The following is a 26,025-nucleotide window of genomic DNA, read 5'->3' on the forward strand; positions in this document are numbered from 1 at the left end:
GGGTGCACAGTGAGATACAGAGTTAGAGAACTGTTCATATGTGTAATATGCTGCAGATGGCATTTGACGTGGTGTGTTGCCTGTACAGCTGAAGCGCTGACTGCCCCCTACTGCAACAGATTCACGCTCGTATCAATAATGAGCGCGTTTACATGCACGTTCACGTTCTTACACGGCTTGTGCTCTACACTGTAGTGTATACTATACTAATAGTAATCTAAAGTATAAAAAAAAATTGTTTACTCAATTTAATCTAATGAAGTTACTGTTTCTCTCTAAATCCTAAAGTTGTCATTGATAAAAACATTTAAGTGGTCCTAAATAAACATTAATTGAAATGTCACATTTTGGAAACAACTCAAATGCACAAGTTCTTTAAACTTTGGCTTTTAAGTACAAAATTGTTACTGTGTGGAATAACCATAAACAGAGAATAACCTGATTGTTTCAAATCTCATTTAATATGGTGCTCTTGCTTTGTCAGATTTTTTAAAGTTGATTTTTGGGAGTTATCAGCATATTGGTGTGTAAACAGGCTCAGTTTGATACATCAGGCTTTCATTGCTATGCTTACTATCACATTAATATGGAAGTAGTGGTACTTTTGACATCCCTACAAGATGATGAAAACATTTAACAAATTATTGGGGGCTTTGCCTCTGAAATTAAAAATGTTGTAAATGTTATAATGAGTTTTTTGTGTTTTATATTTAACATCAGGTATGCATATTATTGCATAAAACAAGATATACAGAATTTATGATTACAAATCACTTGTATTGTATGGACCTACAGAGCTGAAATATTCTTCTTAAAATCTTTGTGTTCTGAAGAAGAAAGTCACGCATCTGGGATGGCATGAGGGTGAGTAAATGATGAGAGAATTTTCATTTTTGGGTGAACTGTCCCTTTAACAGCATAATGTAGGCTACTCTCTGACAATAAATACACTTTCATATATGATGTGGCATGATCGTGTGCTTTAACCTCAAAACCTTGAAACCTTAAAAACTGAACCTTAAAATTGACCTTCAAAAGTCTCTCTGGTTGATTGCAGAGGTTTGAATCACACTGTCAAAGATGCCAACTTTCTAATAATTAATCAAAATAATAAATTTAAGAATTACAAATCTAAATAATAGGACATATCTACTTAAAAGCAAAAACAAATGAAAACGGTGAATCTGATATTGAACTCAACATAGACAGTAAGACTGAAGTTGTTGCTCACACCGCTAGTCTTTAGTTGATAAAGTCCAGAGTGTGTGATTGTGGTGTTTGTGATGGTGAGATCTCCAGTCAGACCGTAGAGCAGAGAGTGAGAGGCTTCCTCGTGACTTCGAGTCCCGAGCTTCCTTGTACTCTACATGGCATGGAGGATCAGGCAGCAGCAAGCAACGAGTTCAGCAGAAGAGAGACATGAAGAGAGGAGGCAGAAGAGACATTCTTTGTGTTTGGAGACATTTGAACTGAAATTGGCCCTATCCCCAAAGGTGCCTTGCGCCAATCAGAAGGGATTTTTCAGAGTCGCATGGTCGACTGGTCTGTCCCATTTCAGAATTGATTTGTTTTGGGTGATTCTTGGGGCTTTCCGCTCAAAAATAGTGCATGTTTTTATATCTTGACAGCAGTACAAGAGACATGACATGCGTTGTCATCAGCGTTCTCTACTTAACCCAGCAATGGTAAATGGTCTGCACTTATATAGCGCCTTTTTAAGCTTTAACGGTATTCAAAGAGCTTTACACTGCGTCTCATTCACCCATTCACACACATTCATACACCAATGGCGGCAGAGCTGCTATGTAAGGTGCTAGCCTGACATTGGGAGCAACTTGGGGTTCAGTGTCTTGCCCAAGGACACTTCGGCATGTGGAGTCGTGCAAGCGTTTACATACTAAATATGACATTCTTTCATGAATATTATACGTGTAGGTACCAAAAATCCCATGGGAACATATGAAAATCCCATGTTACAAATCATACCGGTTAATTAATTACTTTTACAACATGGATGATAAATTACACGTTATGACAATTGTCTGGGTATAATATCCAGTTGAACCTTGAATTTACCATACAAGATTAAAGATTATAATCATCGATTTGTTAGTTAGAAGTGATTACTGTTGTAGAAATTTTGATGCTCATTGATCAGTAATAGTCATTACAGGGGAATGCCTCTGTGTCTGAGGGATGCAGAGGGGGAGAATCTGCTTCTGTCAGACAACCTTGGAATAAAAGAGTATAAAATACAGGTCAGCCCTCCCTTTCTCGGTCCCACTCACGGCACAGATTAACTCCTGTGTAATGACCGGGTCCTTCTTGCAAGAATAAATAATTTTAAAAGACTGTTTGAGTCAGAGTGTCTCTTACGCAGTGATAATGGTTGGTTAATAATTTTTTGCCACAACAATCGTCAGAATAGTGGGATTCCTTGGAAGTGCCTTCTGGACCTGAGAGCGGACGGTGTTTGGCCACCTGGACTGAGAAGTTTCAGCTCTACCTCGTAAGCTTCAGAGAGAGGGACCGACCGCACCAGGGCCAGGAGAAACTCCACTGGAATCAAATGAAAACGAACCTGTGGCAACCCAAATATCTCTGGTAAGGGACGACTAAATAATTTTCTTTTGGTATAAAAGTGAGTGAACCATAGTGGCTGGGACTGTTTTTCTGTGGTGCGACTACAAGAGGATCTCGACCAGAGACTGAGACCAACGAACAGGTCAAGAGGTTTTCTAAGAGAGACTGAGTTCTCGCAAAAATTGTTTAATTAGGTTAGCTGAGCGCTGGAACGTCCTCCAGAGAAAGATTTTGAGCAAACCGTAATTAACAAAGCACAAGGGAGTGCACCCTTAACTGATCTTGGGTTAAGAAATCAGATCTGTTGGAGACGTTCGACAGATTATTAGACGCGTGTCGAACGGTAAATCCACAGAGGAACAGAAACAGCCAGTATGGGGAAATCTCAAAGCAAGCTTGCCGAATTTGATACACCGGTTTTCTGTAAAATGAGAAAAAAAAACTATAGGAGAAAATGTATGCAGGGCATAGAGAAACTGATCAAATACCATGATTTCCCCAGGGGAGGGGACACTGAGCACTGAGAGTGGTGCGAGAATCAGTGGGACAGGGCAGCACACGAAACAGAGTTGTGGCTGGGTTCAACATGTGTGTAAGAACTGTGAACAGACAGTGGGCTGTTGGCTTAAGGAAAGCAAATGCAGAAAGAATTAGCATGTAGGATTGAAAAGTGAAGTAAAAAAACTAAAATAAAATGTGTGAAAGATCTGTTTGTGTGTCAGCACCACCAGAACATTTTTTATTTTTTTTTGAAGAGTATGTTTGTGTTTCCCCACATGAAACGACAATTGTGCCGGTGCTGCTGGCATACAATCATCACTATCCCGTGGCGGAGCTGAAAGCCCTGAGACTGAACCCCAACCTCGACTGCTCTCAGCCCAGAAGACAAGCACCACAAGCGCCCGACTCTGACAGTGAAGGAGACCTGAATGAACTTTTTTCTGAGACCTGAGATCGCACAAGCAGTGAAAGTAAGTTACATTGAATGGAAGGGCGATTGACCTCCACCCTGGCACACGCTGTACACGCAGAGGAACAGCTGCTGACAAAGAAAGACAAAGTCAAGGTGAAGGGGGAGAAAGATCTTCAGCCAGCAGTTGTGCGACTACAGTCTAATGTCAGCACATCGAAACCACAGCAGAAGTGGGCAGACAAAAAGAAGAGATGCTACAGAAACCAGCGGAAGTGGAATTGCGGCTTGTGTGAGACTGTCAGGAGAAGAAAAAGGCAGACTGAGGAGGAGCAGAGAGCAGCGAAGGTGGGGGCCGGTACAGGGTAATCAGCGAGAGGCTACAGAACAGGGAAGTGAACATTTTTTTAACCACACACACATACAACACACACACATACACTAATTTACATACTGCTCTCTGCAATGAAGACAATGCTTGCAAATCTTTCAATGTGACTGATGAAGTTTTATGTGATAATGTTTCGGATGAATGTTTGAGAATGTACAAAAGTTCAGGGTTTTTACAAATGCCTAGATATCAAATATTAGTTGATGGGACATTAGTGAATTATTATTCTTTTTGTTAGATTCTGGGGCTAGCAATTTTACTATACGACCATGTGACTTGCCATGTGTCCCAAAATTGACAGGTTCAGTGCATAAAGAGCACTTTGGCCTAGGGCCATTTGATTTCTGAAAAGTTCACAGTGCCCTTGGAGTGTGAGACGGAGAAGGGGAGAACATTTAAACATGCGCTTTTGTGTTCACCAGCTTGTCCGGTACCTCTAATGGCCAGAGATTTAATGTGTGAATTAAATTTGACCCTTACTTCCTTTGGAATTAGCATTGAGGAAGAACCACAAATATGTTGTTCTAAATTTGAACCGCAGTGGGCTTATGAATGGCGTGTGAAAAATGATGATTGGGCAAAAATGGCAAAAGATCGAACAATGTCATTTAACACAGAAAATATGACGCCTGACCAATTGCATTGCACGTCACATGTCGTAATTGAACGGGAACCACAATATGAGGAGGGGTGGTTTAACGGGGTAGAAAATGAGAGTGTGAAATTTGATAAGATTTTCTGGGCAGAAAATGTGTGTGCGCGCTCTCAGCTTGCCTGACAGAAAAACAAATGCAGTTCTATTTGATAGCAGGGAACACAGACACACCTTATCTTTGGCCAAGGCAAAAAAAGCAGCTGTGGGCAGATTTGGGCCCCTTTGTGAGAGAATGCATGAAAGCAACAAATTGGGCTAAAATAAGTGCAGGAGTGGAACACAGGAGAAGTGTAGGAGCATTTATATCAAAATGTGATTTTGAGATTGAAGTTCAGATGGTTGATGAGACAGTAAATCCATCTGTGACAAACGTGTACAGGTCAAAAAAGATGTGCCAAAACCAATTACGAAAAAACAATTTGAGGTCGTGACATCTGGCAAACTGCCATCAAATTATTCAGCTCAGGCAGCTGAGCTGGTTGCTTTAACAGAAGCATGTAAACTTATGGCAGACAAATGTGTGAAAATTTACACAGATTCGCGTTATGCCTTTGGGGTAACACACGATTTTGGTGCTTTATGGAAGCACAGAATTTTTTTTAAGTCAGATGGTCATCTAATATTAAATGCGTCTCTTGTGTCTGAGCTTTTGGAGGCCATTCTTTAACCAGACAAGGTCGCGATTTGCAAATGCGCAGCGCACACTAACGATAACAGTTCAGTCTCAACAGGAAACGCACGAGCAGATGCGGCAGCGACAAAAGAGACTACGTGTGCTTTGATATCTGACAATAACCTCAACATTTCTTCTTGTTTACAGAGCATGCAAACTTTTTCCACAGGCAAGGAGAAAACCGGTGGAAGGCGGCTGGCTGTAGTTTTAAGGAGAATGTGTGGATGAGATGTGATGGCATGCCTTGTTTACCCAAACACTTCTTTCCTCATTATGGAAAGTTGATACATGGGTTAGATACATGGGTAAGGCCTTTTGAGTATCTGATGATGGATTTCATTGAGTTAACCCCTTGTGGGAAACAGAAATACTGCCTGGTGATGGTTGACATGTGGTCCAAATGGGTTGAGGCCTTCCCAACCTCAAACAAGACTCGGCAGCAGTAGCGAAAGCTCTTTTAACCGAGATTGTTCCGAGATGGAGAATTCCAAGGAAAGTCAGCTCGGACAATGGGACACACTTTGTCAATGAAGCAATAAAGCAGGTGGGTCCATTTTTGGGAATTGACATGAGAACACACTACAGTTACCACGTCGCAAGTGGAGGCGCTATTGAGAGGGAGAATCAAACGATCAAGAACAAATTGGCTAAGTGCTGTGAGGAAACTGGGCTCACATGGGTTAAAGCACTCCCAATTGTGTTGATGTACACCAGAATGAGAAAAAGAGTCAAAACCAATTTGAGTCCATTTGAAATACTTTTTGGTAGATCCCCATTCATGGGAATAGAAAGGGGTAGACAAGGGCTGCCATCAACAGATCTGTGTGAGAATGACATGTTGAATTATTGCAAAGAAATGTCTTCTCTGTTGTCCAATGTTTGTGTTCAGAGAGGTTGCTGAAACCCTCCTGCATAAGATCAGGCCTGGCGATTTTGTTGTGATTCATGACCTGAGGAGAAAGAGCTGGAAGGCGAAAAGGTGGCTGGCACCATTCCAAGCGCTACCAACGACTCACACGCCAGTGAAGGTCGCAGAAAGAGCTACGTGGGTTCATGCCAACCATTGCAGGAAAGTTCCGCCACATCGCAGGAGAATCAGCAACAGGAAGAGATTGTTCCGAGTGAATGTCAATAAACGCAGAGATCAAGTTTGAACACCAAACACCACTATCAGCGGAAGAGCAAGGCTAACCACAGAGAATAACACGGCCTGTGTGCAGAGTGGACCCCATCGTGTGGTCACAAGCAGTAATCATCATAAAAAGGTACGAACTGAAAAGAATTCAAGAACAATGCGAGACGGTTTAAAGCAGGATGGTCTGACTGCAGGGTCAGAATCAACGTGAAGGACGGAACAGCGGACAACTGTACAGCCGTCATCAATGACAAAGTAGTCAACTTCACATGCCCATTCAGCAAGCCACATGAAACTTCACCTGCAGCAGTGTGGGTGGGTGGCAACAGGGCATTTCATCGGATGCCAAAGAAATAGTCAGGGTGTTGTTATCCAGCTTTGATGAATGTGGGTACATCTGTGTATTTGCCAAACAAGGCACCTGGGGTGGTCATTGTTCTTAGGGGTGGGTACAATGGTAACAATTAATAAGATAAATGGGCTAGCATGGACAGTATTAGCAATAGCTAATAGCACAGAAAATGCTTTGACAATGATAAATGATGAAATGAAACAGTTAAGAGATGCAGTCTTTCAAAACAGGTTGGTAACTTGATATGTTAACTGCAGAGAGAGGGGGAGTTTGCAAAATGTTGGGAATGTCTTGTTGTTTCAATATTCCAGATTACAGCGACAAGTCTGACTCCAAGAGAGATGAGAATATCGATAAATGCTAATCCCAATGTGACATTTACATTATCTGTGCCAGTGGGTTCCCACCCTGTTCCTGGAGGCCTCCCAAAACTAAGAATTTTGGAAATCTCCCCAAATAAACACACCTGATTCAGCTCATTAGTAGAGACTCCACGACCTGAATTCAATGTGTCAGATAAGGGAGATATTCAAAATGTTCAGTCTTGGGGGGCCTCCAGGAACAGGGTTGGGAACCACTGATCGATGCAAATGTTGTAGTCACCAACAATTAAAGCTCTATCTACAGTAACTACTAGAACTGATAGAAAATCTGCAAATTCACCAAGAAAATCAGAATACGGCCCAGGTGTTCTATATACTGTATAAAGGTAAAAGATGAAAGATTTATATCTGAGAATATCACATTATGCATTCATAGTTCAAAACACTTAAACTTGAATCCTGTCCTCTGAGTAACCAAAATATTCACTGTAAATTGTAGCAACACCTCCTCGACCCTTCAGACGATGCTCATGTTTATAACATTTATTCAGTTGGCAGACGCTTTTATCCAAAGCAACTTACAAAAGAGGAAAACATAAGCGAATCATCTTAAGGAGACAGTGGTACGAAAAGTGCCATACTACAAAGTTTCACTAGCATGTTTTTTTTGTTTTTTTTTAGTGACTGGTTAAGTGCTCATGGAAAAGATGTCTTTTTACTTGTTTTTTGAAGACAGAGTGAGTCAGCTTCACGGATGGAGTTGGGAAGGTCATTCCACCAATGTGGTATGATGAAATTGAAAGTCCGGGAAAGTGTTTTGGTGCCTTTTTTGTTGGTACGACAAGGTGACGTTCCTTAGCCGACCGCAGACTTCTGGTGGAAATGTAGTTCTGCAGAAATGATTTTAGGTTTGCTGGAGCAGATCCAGTGACTGTTTTGTATGCCAGCATCAGAGCCTTGAATTGAATACGTGCATCAACCGGTAGCCAGTGGAGAGAGAGACAGAGTGGTGTAACATGTCCTCTCTTTGGTTCATTAAAGACCAGATATGCTGTTGCATTCGGGATCATTTGCAGAGGTCTAATTGCACATGCAGCGAGGCCTGCAATGAGAGCGTTACAGTAGTCCAGTCTAGAGATGACAAGTGACTGAACGAGCAGTTGTGTGGCATGTTCAGAGCGGAAGGGTCTTATATCTTTCTGATACTGTAGAGTGTAAATCTACATGATCTTGCAGTCTTTGAGATGTGGTCTGTGAAATTTTGATTGTTATCGATGGTTACCCCTAGATTTCAGACCGTTTTGGAAGGCGATACTGTAGTTGTACCCAGCTGCACGGTGATGTTGTGTTCAATAGCAGGGTTGGCTGGAAAGACAAGGAGTTCGGTTTTGGCTGGATAGTTGCAAGTGGTGTTCCTTCATCCAGGCCGAGATGTCTGCCAGGCAAGCAGCAATTCGAGCAGTCACTGTGGTGTCGTTGGGCTGGAAAGACAAGTAGAGTTCCGTGTCATCAGCGTAGCAGCGGTAAGAGAAACCATGTAACTGAATTATGGGTCCCAGTGATGTTGTGTATATAGAGAAGAGAAGTGGCCCAAGCACTGATCCCTGAGGTACCCAGTAAGTAACTGATGTGGCTTGACACCTCACCTCTCCAGGCTACCTTGAAGGACCTAGCTGAGAGATAGGACTTAAACCAGCCAAGCACAGTTCCTGTGATGTCCAGAGTAGAGAGGGTAGAGAGTAGGATCTGAAGGTTGACTGTGTCAAAGGATGCAGAAAGGTCCAGCAGAATCCAAACGGAAGATCTGGATTCAGCTTTTGCCTGTCTCAGTGACTTGGTGACAGAGAACAGGGCAGTCTCGGTGGAGTGTCCACTTTTGAAGCCTGACTGATTGTCATCCAGCAGCATGTTCTGTGAGAGATAGGCAGAGATCTGACTGAAAACTGCCCTTTCAAGTGTTTTTGCCATGAATGGGATGAGAGAGACTGGTCTGTAGTGTTCTATTTGTGTGGGGTTAAGTGCAGGTTTTTTCAGCAGCGGGGTTAATCGAGCCTGCTTAAATGTAGTGGAAAAAGTGCCTGCAAGAAGAGATGTGTTAATTATGTGTTTAAGTGCAGGTAGGATGGACGGAGAGATGGCCTGGAGAAGGTGTGATGGAATGGGGTCAAGGGAACAGGTGGTGGGGTGGTTGCAGTACCTCGGTGTCAGTCAGAGAGAACATAGAGACAGAAGAGTTGCATACAGGAAACAGGCGTTTGACAGGGTGTGGTTCTGAGAATGTATTGCTGATGGTTGTAACCTTATTAGTAAAAAATGTGGCGAAGATATCTGCTGTCAGTGATGTGTCAGTAGGTGGAGGACAGAGAAATGTGTTGAATGTTCTAAACAAGCTACGAGTGTCTGTGGTGCTGTTGATCTTTGTCTGGTAATAGGAGGTTTTTGCAGCTTTAACGTTTTCTGAGAAAGTTGCAAGCAGAAGCTGATACTTACCGATACTCTTTAGATTTCCGGCATCTCCTCTCAGCTGCCCTGAGGTCAGTCCAATGTTCATGAAGGACGTCAGACTGTCAGGGGCTGGGTGGTGTAGTACGTGCTGGTCTAGAGGAGAGGGGACATATGTTGTCTAGACAGGTTGTTAAAGTAGAGCTAAGTGTGTCTGTGGCAGTATAACGATATATAAATACTCCCCCAAGTTATTATAACAATAACTTGGGGAGTAGATTCATTTAACCTAATATATTCATCCCATTTAAGCCAGGTTTCAGTCAAACAGAGCACATCCAAACTGTTATCTGTAATTAAATGTACAATTAGTGCTTTGGTTGAAAGAGATCAAATGTTTAGTAGCCCTACTTTTATATGTTTATATTCTTTTTTTTTTTTTTAAGTTTGAACTTGTAAGCCCGTTTATCGGTCCAATGGCGGTCTTCAATAAATAAAGGTCTCTGCGTGTTACTGTCTTTCCTTGTACGCAACACAACAAGATTAAATGAAATACATTTTCTCTTATGTATTACCTCGTTATTTCATCTGACTCCATAAATGAAAAAGGTTTTTAATGATATCTGAGCATCATTAAAAGTGAGCGAATGTTCGATTATTCTTTTAACTCCTTTAATTATATTTTACCCATTTAGATTAGGAAACTATGTCGCTTTGAGGTCCTCGCGTGTTTCTCTCTACACTGCGGTGGTTTCTCACCACGGACCCGCTATCTGCCCCCTGACCAACTTTTTTTTAACTTTTTAAATTGCATGTGGGATATCTAGATCTCAGCTCTGGGCAGACTTGGGAAGCTGAAACCTGTATTTCTGTATTTTCCAAGCCTCCTCTTTCTATGGTATAAATTTCATTAAGATCTGAGGATGTCAAAAATGTAATGCGTACCTGTGGAGAGGAGGGGGGCGGGGCCGGGTCGGAATATCGCATGCCCGGTCCCCAATCGGCCTGATGAGGCGCGCGAGGGATAAAGGCGGCCAGTGACGATTGTTCGAGAGAGAGAGAATTACGGGCATGTCCGTCATGTGTGTGTTTGTTTATGGTTTTGGTTTGAGTTTTCATTAAATTATTATTTATATTGACAAGCCGGTTCTCGCCTCCTCCTTGCCCATCGTTTAACTGTGTTACATTGGTGCCGAAAGCCGGTAGGGAGGAGGGATGCCCGTCGCAGAGTCCTCGACACTGCCGTCCACCCTGGGGAGCGCCGCTGCCATCTGCCGGGTGACGGAGTGGCCCGACCACCCGGATGCGGGGAACGGCCGTCGTCTGCGGGGCAAGTGGGGACGGGATAGCCCGACTGCCTGGAGCGAGGGAGCCGCTGCCGGGGGCGGAGGAGTGCCCTGACGTCCCCAGAGAGGCGGAGGGGTCGAGGGAGACCGCCGTCCGCGAGGGGAGGAGGGAAGAAACTCTCCGACCGCCCGGAGCGGTAGGGCCGCTGCCAGGGGCGGAGGAGTGTCCCCATTTGCTGCCAGAAAAGCGGAGGCGCGTTCTGCCCGCTGGGGGTCGAAGGTTTCACTCCGGTTCGCCCGGGGTTGGAGCGGCTGTCGTCCGCCTGAGTGTGGAGGAGTGTTCGAGGACCACGCGACGGTACATCAGAGAACCGGTGAGTGAGCTTTTTCTCTCTCTCCTCTCTCTCTCCCTTTCACACCGTGTTGGCCTTTTCCCTCACTTTTTTGTTGTTTTTCCCCTCCTGTCTCCTCCCAGGGCAAGGAAGGCGGGGATGACCACGCGAGATACACCCCGCCCCAGGGATGGGGGGGAGTGTACGTCATGCCGGTGGCACCCCGGCCTGAGATAACGCCGGGAGGAATGTGGAGCGGAGGGGGGCGGGCCGGGTCGGAATATCGCGCGCCCGGTCCCCAATCGGCCTGATGAGGCGCGCGAGGGATAAAGGCGGCCAGTGACGATTGTTCGAGAGAGAGAGAATTACGGGCATGTCCGTCATGTGTGTGTTTGTTTATGGTTTTGGTTTGAGTTTTCATTAAATTATTATTTATATTGACAAGCCGGTTCTCGCCTCCTCCTTGCCCATCGTTTAACTGTGTTACAGTACCCCTTTAAGTTTTTTGCGTGCAATTTTCGACTTCCTCAGATTTTCTTGAAACTCACAAGATAGAAAGACGAGGCTTGGAGAAGAACAGAAACAGAGGTTTGAGCACACCAAGTCTGTCCAGAGCTGAGATCTGGACATCCCACATGCAATTTATTTGCATTGGCTAAAATCATCACTTTTTGGACATCATTTTTTTAACTCCTGGATCAAATTTATGACATATAATCACATTTAGGTGACTGTAGGACTCCCCCTGAACATAGTGCAGCCTTCAAATCATAAAAGTTCCACTGACCACCAAGTGATGATTTCAGCCAATGAAAATAAATTGTACATGGGTAGACCCACTTCCAATCAATTTAATGGGCTAAAAATCATCACTTGGTGGACTTCATTTTTATAACTCCTGGATCAAATTGATGACTTAAAATCACATTTAGGTGACTGTAGGACTCCCCCATAACAACATAAGCCCTTCAAAACCTAAAAATTCCACTGACCACGAAACCTTTATTTCTGTGAATGGAAAAAGATTGGATGTGGGATGTCCAGATCTCAGCTCTGGACATACTTAGTGAGCTGAAACCTCTGTTTTGTTCCTCTCCAAGCCTCCTCTATCTATGGTATAAATTTCAAGAAGATCGGAGGAAGTCGAAAATTTCGCCCCAAAAAAACTGAAAAGAGCTTTGAGTTTTTTTGCAAGAAATTTTCGACATCCTCCGATCTTCTTGAAACTCACAACATAGAAAGAGGAGGCTGAGATTAGAACAGAAACACAAGTTTCAGCTTCCTAAGACAATCCAGAGCTGAGATCTGGACATCCCACGTACAATTTGTCCCATTCACAGAAATAAAGGTTTCGTGGTCAGTGAAATTTTTATAGGCTTAGGTTGATCAGGGGGCTTCACTGAGTCACATACATGTAATTATATGTCATAAATGTTATCCTGGAGTTATAAAAATGAAGTCCACCAAGTGATGATTTTAGGCCCATTAAATTGATTGGAAGTGGGTCTATCCATTTGCATTTTATTTGCATTGGCTGAAATCATCAGGTTTCTCACGGTGACACGTCAAGGGCCCCTTATCGACATACTAAGAGTCGTTTGGAGCTTTTGGAGTCGTGTCCACGGTCCCGCTGTGAAAATGAATGGTACAAATGGTAAGTGGGATGTGCTCTAACTTTGCTCCCTGAGCTCCAACGGACCCCACATTTCACACGTTACTAAGAGGACTAAGGTCTAGGATCGAAAAAAGTATTTTTCATTATTTTCCACAGATCTCTCTGTCTGTCATAGGAATCAATGAGACAGACTGCATTTTAGGCCTGTGTGCAACAGTACATTCATCAGAGGCTTTAATACTTAGCAAGCCCCCAGGGCCTCCAAAATCTAGGACCTGAATCGGGGGCCCCTGAGAAGCTACTGTTGTCAATTTGGAGTCGTTTGGACCTTTCGGGGTCGTGTACACGGACCCGCTGTGTAAATACAAGGTACAAATTGCACGTGGGATGTGCTCTAACTTTGCTCCCTGAGCTCCAACGGAGCCGAAATTTCACTCGGTTGCACACCTGGTGCCCCTCTATCACTCACTAAGAGGGCAGACGACTCCTGTGATTCCTTTTTTTTCACCTTCAAAATATGCCTTTTTGAGGGTGTGGGCGGGCACCACGGCCACCAAACATGTGGCCCGTGAATTCCCAGAGTGTAAAAACTTATTTGGGAAAAACAGTTGGTTAGGGGGATGATAATGGGTCTGTGGACAGACCGGGGTGGTCTGGGGATTTCATTGGTCAATTTGGGTAATATAGTGGGTCAGGGGGTCTACATCATGCCGGGGGCTCCCCTGCCTGAGAGAACGATGGAGGAATGTGACAGGGCGGAGGGCGGGGCGGGGTCGGATTATACACACCCGGTCCCTTATCAGGCTAATTAAGCCTCTGAGAGAGATAAAGGCCGATTGCGGACGGCGGTGCGATGAGAGAGAGATCGTTTACGGGCATGTCCGTCATGTGTGTGTTTTTGTCTTTTGTTTAAGATTATCATTAAAATATTATTTATGTCGCTAAGCCGGTTCTCGCCTCCTCCTTTCCATTGAACTGCGTTACAACCGGTATAAAATATTTGGCTGTAACTAATCTCAATTCAGTGCAATATAATAACTGAAAAAATCACTGATTATAAGGTGCCAGATTGTAGATTAAAAAAATATATGGCAGAAATTTTAGATAATGTTGTCAGCATACAGTGTTTCGAGCACTTTCGAGTTGTTTTTTTGAAGTGGGTCAATTGATTTAAATTTTACAATTCTTTGATTCTCCCACCACTACTTTTTACATTCAACAAAATTAGCAGTACACAGCCAGTTCACACTGGTGGGATAGGCCTCCTTAAGCCCCCATATACAAATACGAATGCCTTGCACTTCCATATCATTTAAAAATGGCAGACAGTAAAAGATTAGGTGTATCATTTTTAAATTGAGAGCAAGCACTTCAGCTCTTCATTTTGCCAAATCACAAAATGAACACACATTTTTCAAAACTTATTTATTTTACCATTTTATAATTTTTTTTTTACAAAAATGCACATTTACATTAGAAAACAGTTAACATTTCACCACTTACTCTTAGACACAAATCTAAGAAAAAGCAAAAACAACAAAAAAGAGCAAAGACGCGGAGCAAGATTTATGTATGGGGAAGTTTATAAAGACAAGACACTAGGCAAGACTGCATTAAATTAATAAATACTTCAGCATAGTGGAACATAAAACTTCAGTCTTTCTACTTTGTTTCTTGAAGTATTTGAAAAATACAAAATAACTAGAAAAAATAAATAAAAAAGGGTTTACATGTTTACATTTAAATGTGTGAATATGATATTAACATACATATTAACATGAGTTTACAAGGTCAGATGTTTCATGATTCAGATTGCTTTAAAAAGAATATCTTTCCAAAACAGGAAGGAATATTATCTATTTTTATAAACAGCCAGATATGCACATCCACCTAAAATTAATATCGCTCTCCTTTAATCTTCATTCAAAAGTAGCTACTACTGGTTGGAAAAAGTAGCTTTTTACTGGCAAAGCTGAACTGTTCTGAAAACACCCAAACTACTTTTATGCTATTAAAAAAAGCCATTTGGTTAGTTGCATTGCTGCTTTTATTAAGTTTCTCTTCAAAACCGATGAAAACTCATGAACATCAGCATGATTCCTTAAATATTGCACTAAATCGCATGCATGTGTTTTTTAAAATGACTCATTTGTATTTTTTTCTCAGATGTTGATGGACAAAACTAGGATATGTTCTTCTACAACAGTGCAGTACAGGAAGAGGGGCCTATTGTAGGTGTGATATCAAGAATGGTTAACACGTTCGATGAACAAAACTTCTGTTAACTCTAGCTGGATCTCTTCTGAAACTGCTTATATGAAGTCACAGCATGAGCATATAATTAGCATATTTAGGGGCCAAAGGTGCTGGAACCCTATTGTATTTGTTAGGATTCTTTTTCTTATTTTTTCTTATTTATTATTATTATGATTATTATTATTCTGCCCTAAAAAGTGTTGACATCACTCTGAAGTACTGCGCAAAGATTGGCCCACATTTGCCCTTAGGTGGCGCTACAGCCACGGCCAAAATTCCCATTTTCTGTTTAAAAATGTTCTAATTTGGTACATTGATACTACATGCCAACAGGAACCCGCAAACCAAGAATGGCCCACATTCACCCTTAGGGGGCGCTACAGGCCACTCCCAAATGTCTCATTTTCTGGTCAAAAATGTTCTAATTTGGTACATTGATACTACAGGCCAACAGGAACCCACAAATCAAGAATGGCCCACATTCACCCTTAGGGGGCGCTACAGACCATGGCCAAATGTCCCATTTTCTGGTCAAAAATGTTCTAATTTGTTACATTGATACTACAGGCCAACAGGAACCCACAAATCAAGAATGGCCCACATTCACCCTTAGGGGGCGCTACAGACCATGCTCAAATGTCCAATTTTCAAAGTGATGACATTTCCAACCCATTTGTCCAATTCTTCTGAAACTTGGTGTACATGCCTCATTTCTAGTGGGGAACAAAAAAGCCTCAAGGAGCCATGTTTCCACAATGATAGATTTTCCTGTACCCTGAAAATGTATCGTTTAGGATCAGACAAAGACATGTTTTTTGGATTCCTTAATTGGGAGGGTTTAACCCCAACCATCTACTGATCAATTTTAAATGATTTGCCATTTTGAGGAGGAATCGCATTGCTGCTTGCAGTTATATTTATTATTATTATTCTGCCCTAAAAAGTGTCTGGGCATCTGAGACCATAAGTTGTAGAGATCCCAAAGTTGGCAGGGTGGTTCCAAATGTGCACCCCTACTCAGGCATACGTTCACACCTCCATAAGACTCTAGGTGGCATTATAATAAGTTCTTTTGTATTTTCGTGAATAACTCCGGAACTATAAGGGAAAAAACAACTTTATTCAAACTCCTCCTAGGTCGTTTGTCCGATTTGCACAAAAATTGGTATACATCCTCTACATACACTCCTAACTAAAATGTATCAAAATAATTTTTATATGTGAAATAGTTCAGAAGATATTAGCAATAAAATTATTTCGGTTGAATGCACTGATTATTAATCAATATCTACTCAACGGAAAGTCCAAACGTACCGAAACTCTGTACACATAGTCAACAGACCATGTTGAGCATGCATGTCGATTTTCTTACAATTGTACACAATTGTACTACAACTAAAACTGTATTAACTCAGCAGTCATTTGATCAACAAAGGTCAAATTAAATATGCACCTTCTTTGGGTCAAGTGCAAACATATGCTTAATATATCATTTAGAAAAATAAAAACTAAATGGCCACCAGCAGCCAATCAAACCTCAGCTAACCTCACATAACTCGAATTGTGAATGGCCAATGGAACTTTTTACACAAAAGAAGGGTCTCTACTTAAAGCTATATATAAAATTTTGTGAGAACCGGCCACACGGTGGTGCTATAATAAGCGAATTCGTGTTTTTGCCAATAACTATGGAATGGTATAGACTAGAATAATTTTTCTTAGCTTTCCCAAATCCTTATGTCCCCTTAAATCATATAGGCACATGGTTTTCCATTTTGGCACAAAAACTTTTCAACCACTTAGATTTTTTGTACTTCTCCTAGGCCATTTCCTTGATTCACATGAAATTTAGTATACATCATTTACAGAGCCTCCTGACAAAAGTTATCAAAATAACTTTGATTAGTTAAGTCGTTCTTAAGATGTAAGCAAATACGTTTTTGGTTGTGAGCTAAAAATTCTAACTTAAAACTTAAAAAACATGGGCAAGAGAACATTCTTAGGTCACATGCATAATGTCTTAAATGTGTGATGCTAGGGGGCGCTATATCTTAATTGTGCTACTGTGATTGAGGCAGTTAGGTTAGGGTTTGATTTAGGGTTCCAGATCTTTTCCATCAAATTGGCCTCAGATAAGTGCCACTTGCGGCTATATTTTTAATGATATTTTTTTTATTTTTAAAAGAACATGCAAATAAAAGTCTAATCCCAGTCTTATTTTTTCACCTACACAAAGTAATTCATATTTGAATATTTCACATTCACAAAATATTTTAGCTCTGTATCTGAGCTGATTAACAGGTGCATTGATGTGTCACTAATGCACTCAAACAGAGATCCCACACCTGAATTCTTACTAGATCTCACTGTAAAATCAAAGATTTATTTGAGAGCTTTTTTTATATGGCAATAACCAAACAAACAGGCAAAGCGGTCCTAATAAAACTAAAACAAGAGCTGAATGGATAAGTAAAGATACAATTTAAAATGAGCTCATACATTAGTTGACTTTTAAAAACATAATTGTTGATGCATTTCATTATAGCGGCGTTTTGTGGAGAGTGATCGAATCCTTTCACCAAAAAAACTACCGATATAAACCAAACACACCTACATCCAATAAAAGACACTGATGCACAAACTATTGTCCACCCAACATTTCAAACCACATTTCTAAAAAAATCAGACCACAGCAGGTTTCACTATGACTCAAACCGAGCTATTATTGTCAATGTGCATTTAGTGCAATTACATAATTTTTCCATGACAAAAACATGAAAATACTGGGTTTGATTTCAAAGAGTGCATTATTGTAAAATTAAGACAAATACCTAAACATAATGGGTTATCGGTGTTGTTGATCTTAATGTAACTTATTTCAATAGATTTCAACAGTACTTCCTGTAGATTTTTTTGTTAACATTTTGTCATTTCAATTTTCAGCCTCCAGCGTGTATTTTGCATGTTATTCACTTGCAGGATTTCACACACAGTCTTAGTTAGGTTTGAAACTTTCTTTGAGCATTTTCAGAAGTTTTTGAGTTAGAACAACACATTATTTTAAGTGGTTTAATTAATCTATGAAAACTCTAAAGTATATTTAAAAACAAAAGTAACTGCAGATCAGAGTCATAGTTACTGTGATCATTAATGAAGAATCAGAATCACAAAGAGTTTGATCAAGGTCTCACGGTGACATCTGCGTACACCACATCATCCTCTTTAACGCTCTAAATGAAAAATGAATAAAAAGGATTAAGGTTCAATTAATTCAATGAATACATCTACAGCAGTGATTCTCAACTTGTTTTACTGCATAAACCAGATTTCTAGTGGCAACACTGTGCAAAACTGTTTATCGTTCACAAGTAAACAAAAAATGTATTTAAAGTCAAACACAGAAATGTAATATTATCATAAACTGCATAGACCTAACAATATGCTAAATCTAAGATGACATTAGCTGAATAGGTACATTATGTGATGCATAAACAAGGGCAGATGTGTGGTTTATCAACCTTACACATGGGACAAACACTGAGCCAAATATAGAATAAGAATGAGCCATATACCACATGATCAAAAATACCATAGAATATGGACACACAACCGTCGTAAAAACACTAAATATATTAGGAACGTTTTCTCTCTTTTCAAAGTTGATAAGCTAAATGTGCACAATTATATGATTGGTTGCATTGAATTCCTTGTATTTAGCCTTACGGTTGTCTGTGACCCTATCAGAACAGACATGCAACACATTTTTCAGGTCACAACCCAGAAATCAGTGACATGATCTTGATCAAATGTCATCCTTTAGCCTAAAAATGTGTTGAGATCTGAGAATCAATGGTCCTCATTAATGAAACAAGCAGAACAGATTTGAGCATATAGCCTTCAGTTTCTTGTTAGACAGTTTTTCATCGCTTGTTTGAACAGAAACACACTAATTCAAATGTGTTTACGGACTAGTGCTCGACCGATAGATATGTATATAAACACACACAAGTTATGCAATATTATGTTTTGTTAATGATACAGAGAGACACATGACAATTAACTTACTGTTTTTGGTTTTTGTTTGTAGAATGTTGGAGCTGCATAAGTTATCTCTTTTTCATCATTCTGGACTGTTTTAACAATGAACAATGAAGTCTAATTAGATCTGTGTCTTAACAACAATGTAGTACTGTATTATATTGTTATTTGTCATAATACTCATTAGTAGATAGGTAATACTTGCCTTCTTGATCTGATTTTCTACATTTCCGCCAGATGCAGAACACAAACAAAATCAACAAAATCAATGCACCCGCAGAAATCAGCACTATCTGATATGAGCTCAGTTCTGTAACAGTTAAAGAGAGACAGTCATTAGTTTAACTGTCAACAAGTAACTCTAACGAGTGGTGGTGGTGTAGTGGGCTAAAGCACATAACTGGTAATCAGAAGGTTGCTGGTTCGATCCCCACAGCCACCACCATTGTGTCCTTGAGTAAGGCACTTAACTCCAGGTTGCTCCGGGGGGATTGTCCCTGTAATAAGGGCTCTGTAAGTCGCTTTGGATAAAAGCGTCTGCCAAATGCATAAATGTAAATGTATGTATTGTATTATTGTCATGAAATGATGTAAACTCTCATCAGTTACAGGTTACATGTGTATTTTCAGAAAATGAAAAAGAGCAGGTGAGTGTCACATCCACACCGGCAGATACACCCATCCATCACTCGGGGCCAGTTGTTCAAAAAGTTTATGATCCAGATTTGGAAATCCCATGTTTTGCTATCCAGGATTAGGTTATTCATTTTACTTTTGTGTCGGTTTTTCAAAGCAACATTGGATCGAATCACCATGATCCAGAAATAAACTTTTCAAGATTACCAAATCCAGATTACCAGTGCTCTAAATGGGACTGCATATCACAATGTAGGCTACCAGCTATGTAAAGAACAACAGGTAGAATAGCCAGCATGGGGTCTCTTTAAGTGTTTTTACTTGGGCTGTCAATTTAACGCGCTAATTCAGTGCGATTAATTTTACAAAAATAATGCGTTTTAAACTTTTTAAACGCATTTAAATCGCACTTCCCCCAGATCATAATTTGGAAGATTCCTGAGAAATGCTTGTAGTTCCACCTGTTTACTCCAGAGGGCAGTAAGTGAAACTTCAGCTGTATGAGCAACACACAGTTTATACAGTGAAGAAAACACTTCAGTAGGCAGAACAAACATGCGTTACGTTCTTGCATTCAAAACACACAAAGAGATCTCAAGATGTGTTTAAAGATTGAGTATTAATCTATATTTAACTCGACACAGTGACCTAAAAATTTTATGTTTATGATGCAACACACCCGAGACGCTACACAAGCATGTCTGACGCTGGCTTGAGATTTCGGAGATTACCTCATAAATACCCCACTAATTATTTTCTTGTAGAGAGATTTCATTGTGATGTCGATATAATTAGTACATTTTGTGGTCTGCAGGCGAAAAAAAAAATTCATTTATTTCGAGTAGTCCCGACTCGACTTGTTTTTGGTCTGATTTCTGCAAGATTGTTAGAGATCAAATCATTCCCAGCTTTCAACTTTGTTTTGAAAATGTTTTATTAGTTTTTTTTAGCTATGACATGTCTCTTCATAAGGAATATTATTAGATTCATTTTCTGCTTTTCTTGGCGAAGTTTAGTATTCATAAATGTAAGTATGGTGGTTATAAACCATTATTTTTACCTAAGAACAATTTCCAATTTGAGTAACAAGAAAGCTGTAAAGTGTATTGAAATATGTAAACAATTTGATATTTTTATTTAAACTGTTTATTTATTTTCCTTTTTGTTGTTGTTTGTTTTAATATTACTCTTGGCTCTAGATGTAAAAGTTTTGTAAGCATTAATTTAAAGAAATCATAATAAATCTCTGATTGATAAATTCACTTGTGTAATGGATTGCTGTGAACTGTGTGTCAATGATTGACTTATGATCAATAATATGAAACAATACATTGTATTATAAAGACGCTTTTTGTATCTTATCAATGATTAACTCTTCTGCCACAAGATTGTAAAGCATTTTAATTATCTGAATATTTTATTTATATATATAATTTTTTAATATTTAAAGATAACTATATATAATTATATATTGATATAAATATGTATAATCATTATATATTGAATTGTTATATGAGGGGCTTTCTAAGCAAATATCTGTATATGCGATTAATCACGATTAATTAATCGGGACATCATGTAATTAATTTGATTACAAATTTGAATCGATTGACAGCCCTAGTTTTTAATTGAAGAGACCGAAAACATCACTATAAAACAATACAAATATCCTCTTCCTTTTTCAATTTGTTTTAAACAGTCAGACCCATCATCTAAGCCACAACAAATAAACACAAACATATGAATATACAGCTGTGATGAAGATCATGATCCCCTGATCCTGCTGAATAATTCAGACCAACCTCCGGCATTCTCTCAGAGGAACCGACTGGATGTGCAATAAGAGATGCAATCGCTAAAAACTACTTTTGACTGGTAGATCTCTGATGATTGATTGTCATTAATATACTACTATATATGTTAAAATGACATATTTGTCTTTGCTATTGACATCTGTTTGGGGATTATTTATAGGGACAAAATCTTTTATTCTTTTTCACTTTACTGAAAGGCTTAATTGGTAACCCAGTGTGTCCTTTATACTTTATCACTATAACAGTTAAACTAACCAAGAGCAAAATAAACAAAATCTACATTTTTGTATATATTACATGATACATGGTGTATTTTCAACCAATTTTATAGTTTTATAAAATTTTTGTTGTTGAAATCCACCCTTCTGCTGAGATCAGTATAATCCAGATTGTTTTTGGATCAAAAGTATCCCAATCTTACTAAAACGTTTTGAACAACACAAACTGACAATTTGATCTAGATCAAAACCAAGATTGGATTTTGTGATCTAATCCGATTTCAGAATCCTTTTTTTCTTTTGAACAACCCGTTTTCAAGATTTGATCCAATCACTTTTGAAGAACTTGCCCCAGAGGTTCTCATTGCCCCAATACTAATCAAGACTCATCTCACCTGTGCCCAATGTAATGCATGAGTATAAATGCCCTGTCCCTTTATAAACTCTCTGTAAAGTATTGCCTCTCATAGCTGCAGTTCTGAGCATTGCTCATGTCTATTGCCTGTCCAGTTATCTAGACCACTCGTGCCCTCTTTGATATCTGTCTTGGCCATTGCATTTGTTCTGCTTAACAGTATTTTTGCCTCCAGTGGTTTTGACCCTGTGCTGTTAAAACATTCCCAATCATCATTGGTTGAGATATTTTGCAGGGTTTCTGTAGGATCGAAGGAATGAAATGTAAGATTTTTTAAGGCCAAATAAAATAAATTGAAGACCACTTTGGCAATAACAAAACACACATTAATTTCTTAGCTGGTCAATACAAAACCACTGAGGCTACTTGAATGTCTCTGGACATGTTTTATATATATATATATTACGGTGGCCGACAGAGCTCAACGTACTGCAACCTAAAGAAGACGCATGCAAATAGAAAAAAATGCATGCAAAGAAAAAAACGCCCGCAAATTAAGAAAAGATCTTCATCAGTTTCACAACACATGTGTGCTCCAAATACTCACAACACAACAAAATACAGAAACGCGCTGCAAGTAATACAGACCACAACGGAAATGTTTCCGGGGGAACCAAATAAGTGACGAACCCGGCTGGGACGTGCTTATTGCACGTGAGCATCCCTATGCCCTACTCCCTTCGAAGGGCAGACGGCAGAGCTCTTCAAGTGGGACTTTGGAGTGAGCATGGCACTAGTGTGCCATTTATGTAGCCGTTTGGAACGCACTTGATGAAGGGAGCAATGAAAGAAAACTTCCAACGTAATTATTTTCACCTGAGATGTTCCCATGACAACGCAGCACGTTGTCCATCAGCTGAATAGCTGTTCTGAGGACAGAAATATAATGCTGTTAACATAACGGTTGCAAATAAATTTATTTTTACTTTACAAAAAAACTGTTAAAATATGCGTTTTATATATCCGTTATATATCTGTGTGTTAGTGTCTCAACTTTAAAACATTGGACCCTACATTACCTACACCTTCTTATGAAACTTTTCTTTATGAAAATTTAAACATAACATGAATACAATTTGTATAGTGTAACTCAGAGCCATGGAGAGAATGCTCTGGTGTAACTGATGTAAAGATTAATATCTTTCCTTCATGTTCTTCTTCTCTATCTTTTTTATTTATTTTAGTTTTCAGCTCATTGTTCTTTTCTCATTTCTGATGACATTGAACATATTGTTAATACATTTTGTATATTGTATACAAGTTGTATGTCATAAAAAATTAATCTCTGTATGTTTTGCGGAAAAAAAAGTTAAAATAAATAAAATAAAATAAAGTAGAATTTTGAGCTGTAAGCAAAGAGTAGAAGAACTATAAAAAAGTATAATATTACAATATTATATTATAATATTATTACTATATAAAATATATTACAATATTATTTTAATATTATAGTTTATTTATAAAAAAAAACATATAGGCTTTCACTTCTTGTCAATATTAGTTCTTTGCTGTAAGCACGTCCCAGCCGGGTTCATCACTTATTTGGTTCCCCCGGAAACATTTCCGTTGTGGTCTGTGTTACGTACTTGCAGCGCGTTTCTGTATTTGGTTGTGTTGTGAGTATTTGGAGCACACGTGTGTTGTGAAACTGATGAAGATGTTTTCTTAATTGGCGGGTGTTTTTTTCTATTTGCATGCGTTTTTTTCTTTTTGCATGCGTTTTTTTCTATTTGCATGTGTCTTCTTTAGGTTGCAGCACGTTGAGCTCTCTCGGCCACCGTAATATATATTCTATTGTGCATGTATGCATTAATAAGTTAATACAACACTAAATCTCTAAATGAGATCATTAAGAATGCATGTAGCCTAACATATGAAGCCTATTTGCCCCCTCCAACACCTCCGCAAGATGCCGGCCTGGCCAACTGCCATGTCACCCATACCTAAATCCGCCACTGCTAGCATGTGCTGAATAACGTTTATATTTGTTTGTTTTGGCATATACCTTTTTTTAGGGCAGTTCATTTAAAATTACATTTCTGTCATCACTGGTCACCCTCAAGTCAGTATTAATTTTTCTCTGCCGTGGAACAACAAAGGAGATGTTAAGCAAAACTTTTAGACTCAGTCACCATTCACTGTCACTGCATCTCGTTTCATTCAATGTAAGTGAATGGTGACTGAAACTCCCTAATATCTCATTTTGATATCCACTGAAATAAGAAAGTCATACAGGTTTGCAGAAAGTGATGACAATTCAAATTTTTGAGTGAAATATCTCAAATAAAATCTCATCAGTTACCTTAAAAATGGCCGTTTAAATTTGAAAATGTTAACAGATTAAATTAAGCATCATGCGGTCTGCTCTGTCTTGTCTGTCCGTGAGCTGCCAGTTCCTCTTTTTCTCTGCAACATTTTTAATGTGTGACAAAAGGGACGTGTGGTGTGAGAGCGTGATAACAGTGTTAATTGCGTCTGCAGATAGATCTAAAGAGATGGCGATGAGATATAACAAGTGTAACTCTGCAGATGAGTAGTTCTGTTAGCTTTACTATTATTGTCAAAGCTGATGTAAAATAAGGAAGAGGAACGATTTGAAAGGCGTCAAAAGACTGACCAACCTCGCACGCTTGCAAATTGTAATGTTGACTGTTTGTTGATTATAACCAGGAGCGACAGTGTTAGAGACGCAAAATAACACCATTTGCATTTCTGACTAATGGGTTTATGAAGGTTTCTACATGTGTAACATCATAAATTCAGTAAAAATGTGCTTCCCTGCACACGCTCACACTAAACACAAGTGTCAGCTGCTAAATGACGGATGCACGATAGAGAGAGAGAGATGTGCTTCTGCTGTTTTAAGCGTCTCCTCTATTCACAACCCAAAATTTAAGACCTCAGCTTAAGATATTTAAGACTTTTTAAGGACCCTCGGAATATAAATAAATGTCTGCTGACGTACCTGAAGCTGAACACGTCTGACAGACTTCAGTAATGTTGAGATGTTTAGTCTGGTTTCTGATGGGATTGTTGATCACACAGCTGTAGATGTTGTTCTCCTGATATTCCACCTCCAGAGGTAGAGAGAGACTGCTGTTGAGATCAGACACACTGATGGAGGACAATAAACTGTTTCCTTTGTACCAGGAGAGAGTCGCCTGTGTCACATTCACCACTGAACACACCAACACACATTTAGAGCTTGAAGAACATTGAGAAGAGTCTCTGATGATCACAGGAACTGGCAGATGAGCTGGAAAACATGATAATACTATATAATAAATAATGATTATAATAAAAACAATAAACAGCGGATGCATTAGTTTCAGTTTTTAACCCGTTCATATTTCAGAGCATTTAGTGAATATTAAGCAACACAGAATATGCGAGATGGACAAGTTAATGTACAAAGTATTTCTCTACTCACCATAGACAGTAACACTGAATGTTTTTGATGACATTTGAGCTCCAATGATCTGTAGTTTATAAAGTCCAGTGTCTGTGATTCTGGTGTTTGTGATGGTGAGATCTCCAGTTTTATGGTTCAGTATCAGTCTGCCTCTGAATCTCCCATCAGGACCATCAGACATTGAGAAGATTCCAGCCTCTTTATTGATTTGAGCAAAGGGATCATTTTCAGTTCCAAACTTCCACATTAAATCATCATCTTCATGTATTTCAGTGTTATTAATGTATAAAGTGACAGATTCTCCCTCCATCACTGACACTGACTCAACACCAAACACACCTGCAGAACAAACATGAAGAGCGTTTGTCATCGAATTACACTCCTAGAAAACTATATTGTTTAATAAAGTCTAAACTGAAATTATTTTTTGATTATTTAAATGTGAAAGAACATCCGGAACACCAGCAGAGAAAGTTAATTTATAAAAGAAGCAAAATGTAAGAAGAAACTGATCAACAGATTCGTGTCTGGACCATAAC

General features: G+C 39.5%; 1 protein-coding gene across 1 annotated transcript in view; it reads right to left on the reverse strand.

Moving 5' to 3' along the window:
• Window positions 1-26,025, reverse strand: part of LOC127639392 (uncharacterized) — a 30,047-nt gene that overhangs the window by 3,609 nt on the left and 413 nt on the right. The window contains exons 2-3 of the mRNA XM_052121375.1: window positions 25,505-25,825; window positions 25,040-25,330 (exon numbers count right to left, since the gene is read on the reverse strand). Coding sequence (XP_051977335.1) covers window positions 25,040-25,330; window positions 25,505-25,825 — 612 coding nt within the window. The remainder of the gene's footprint in view (window positions 1-25,039; window positions 25,331-25,504; window positions 25,826-26,025) is intronic.

The sequence above is a fragment of the Xyrauchen texanus genome, chromosome 48 (genome assembly GCF_025860055.1).
Source record: "Xyrauchen texanus isolate HMW12.3.18 chromosome 48, RBS_HiC_50CHRs, whole genome shotgun sequence".
NCBI classification, from domain to species: Eukaryota; Metazoa; Chordata; class Actinopteri; order Cypriniformes; family Catostomidae; genus Xyrauchen; species Xyrauchen texanus.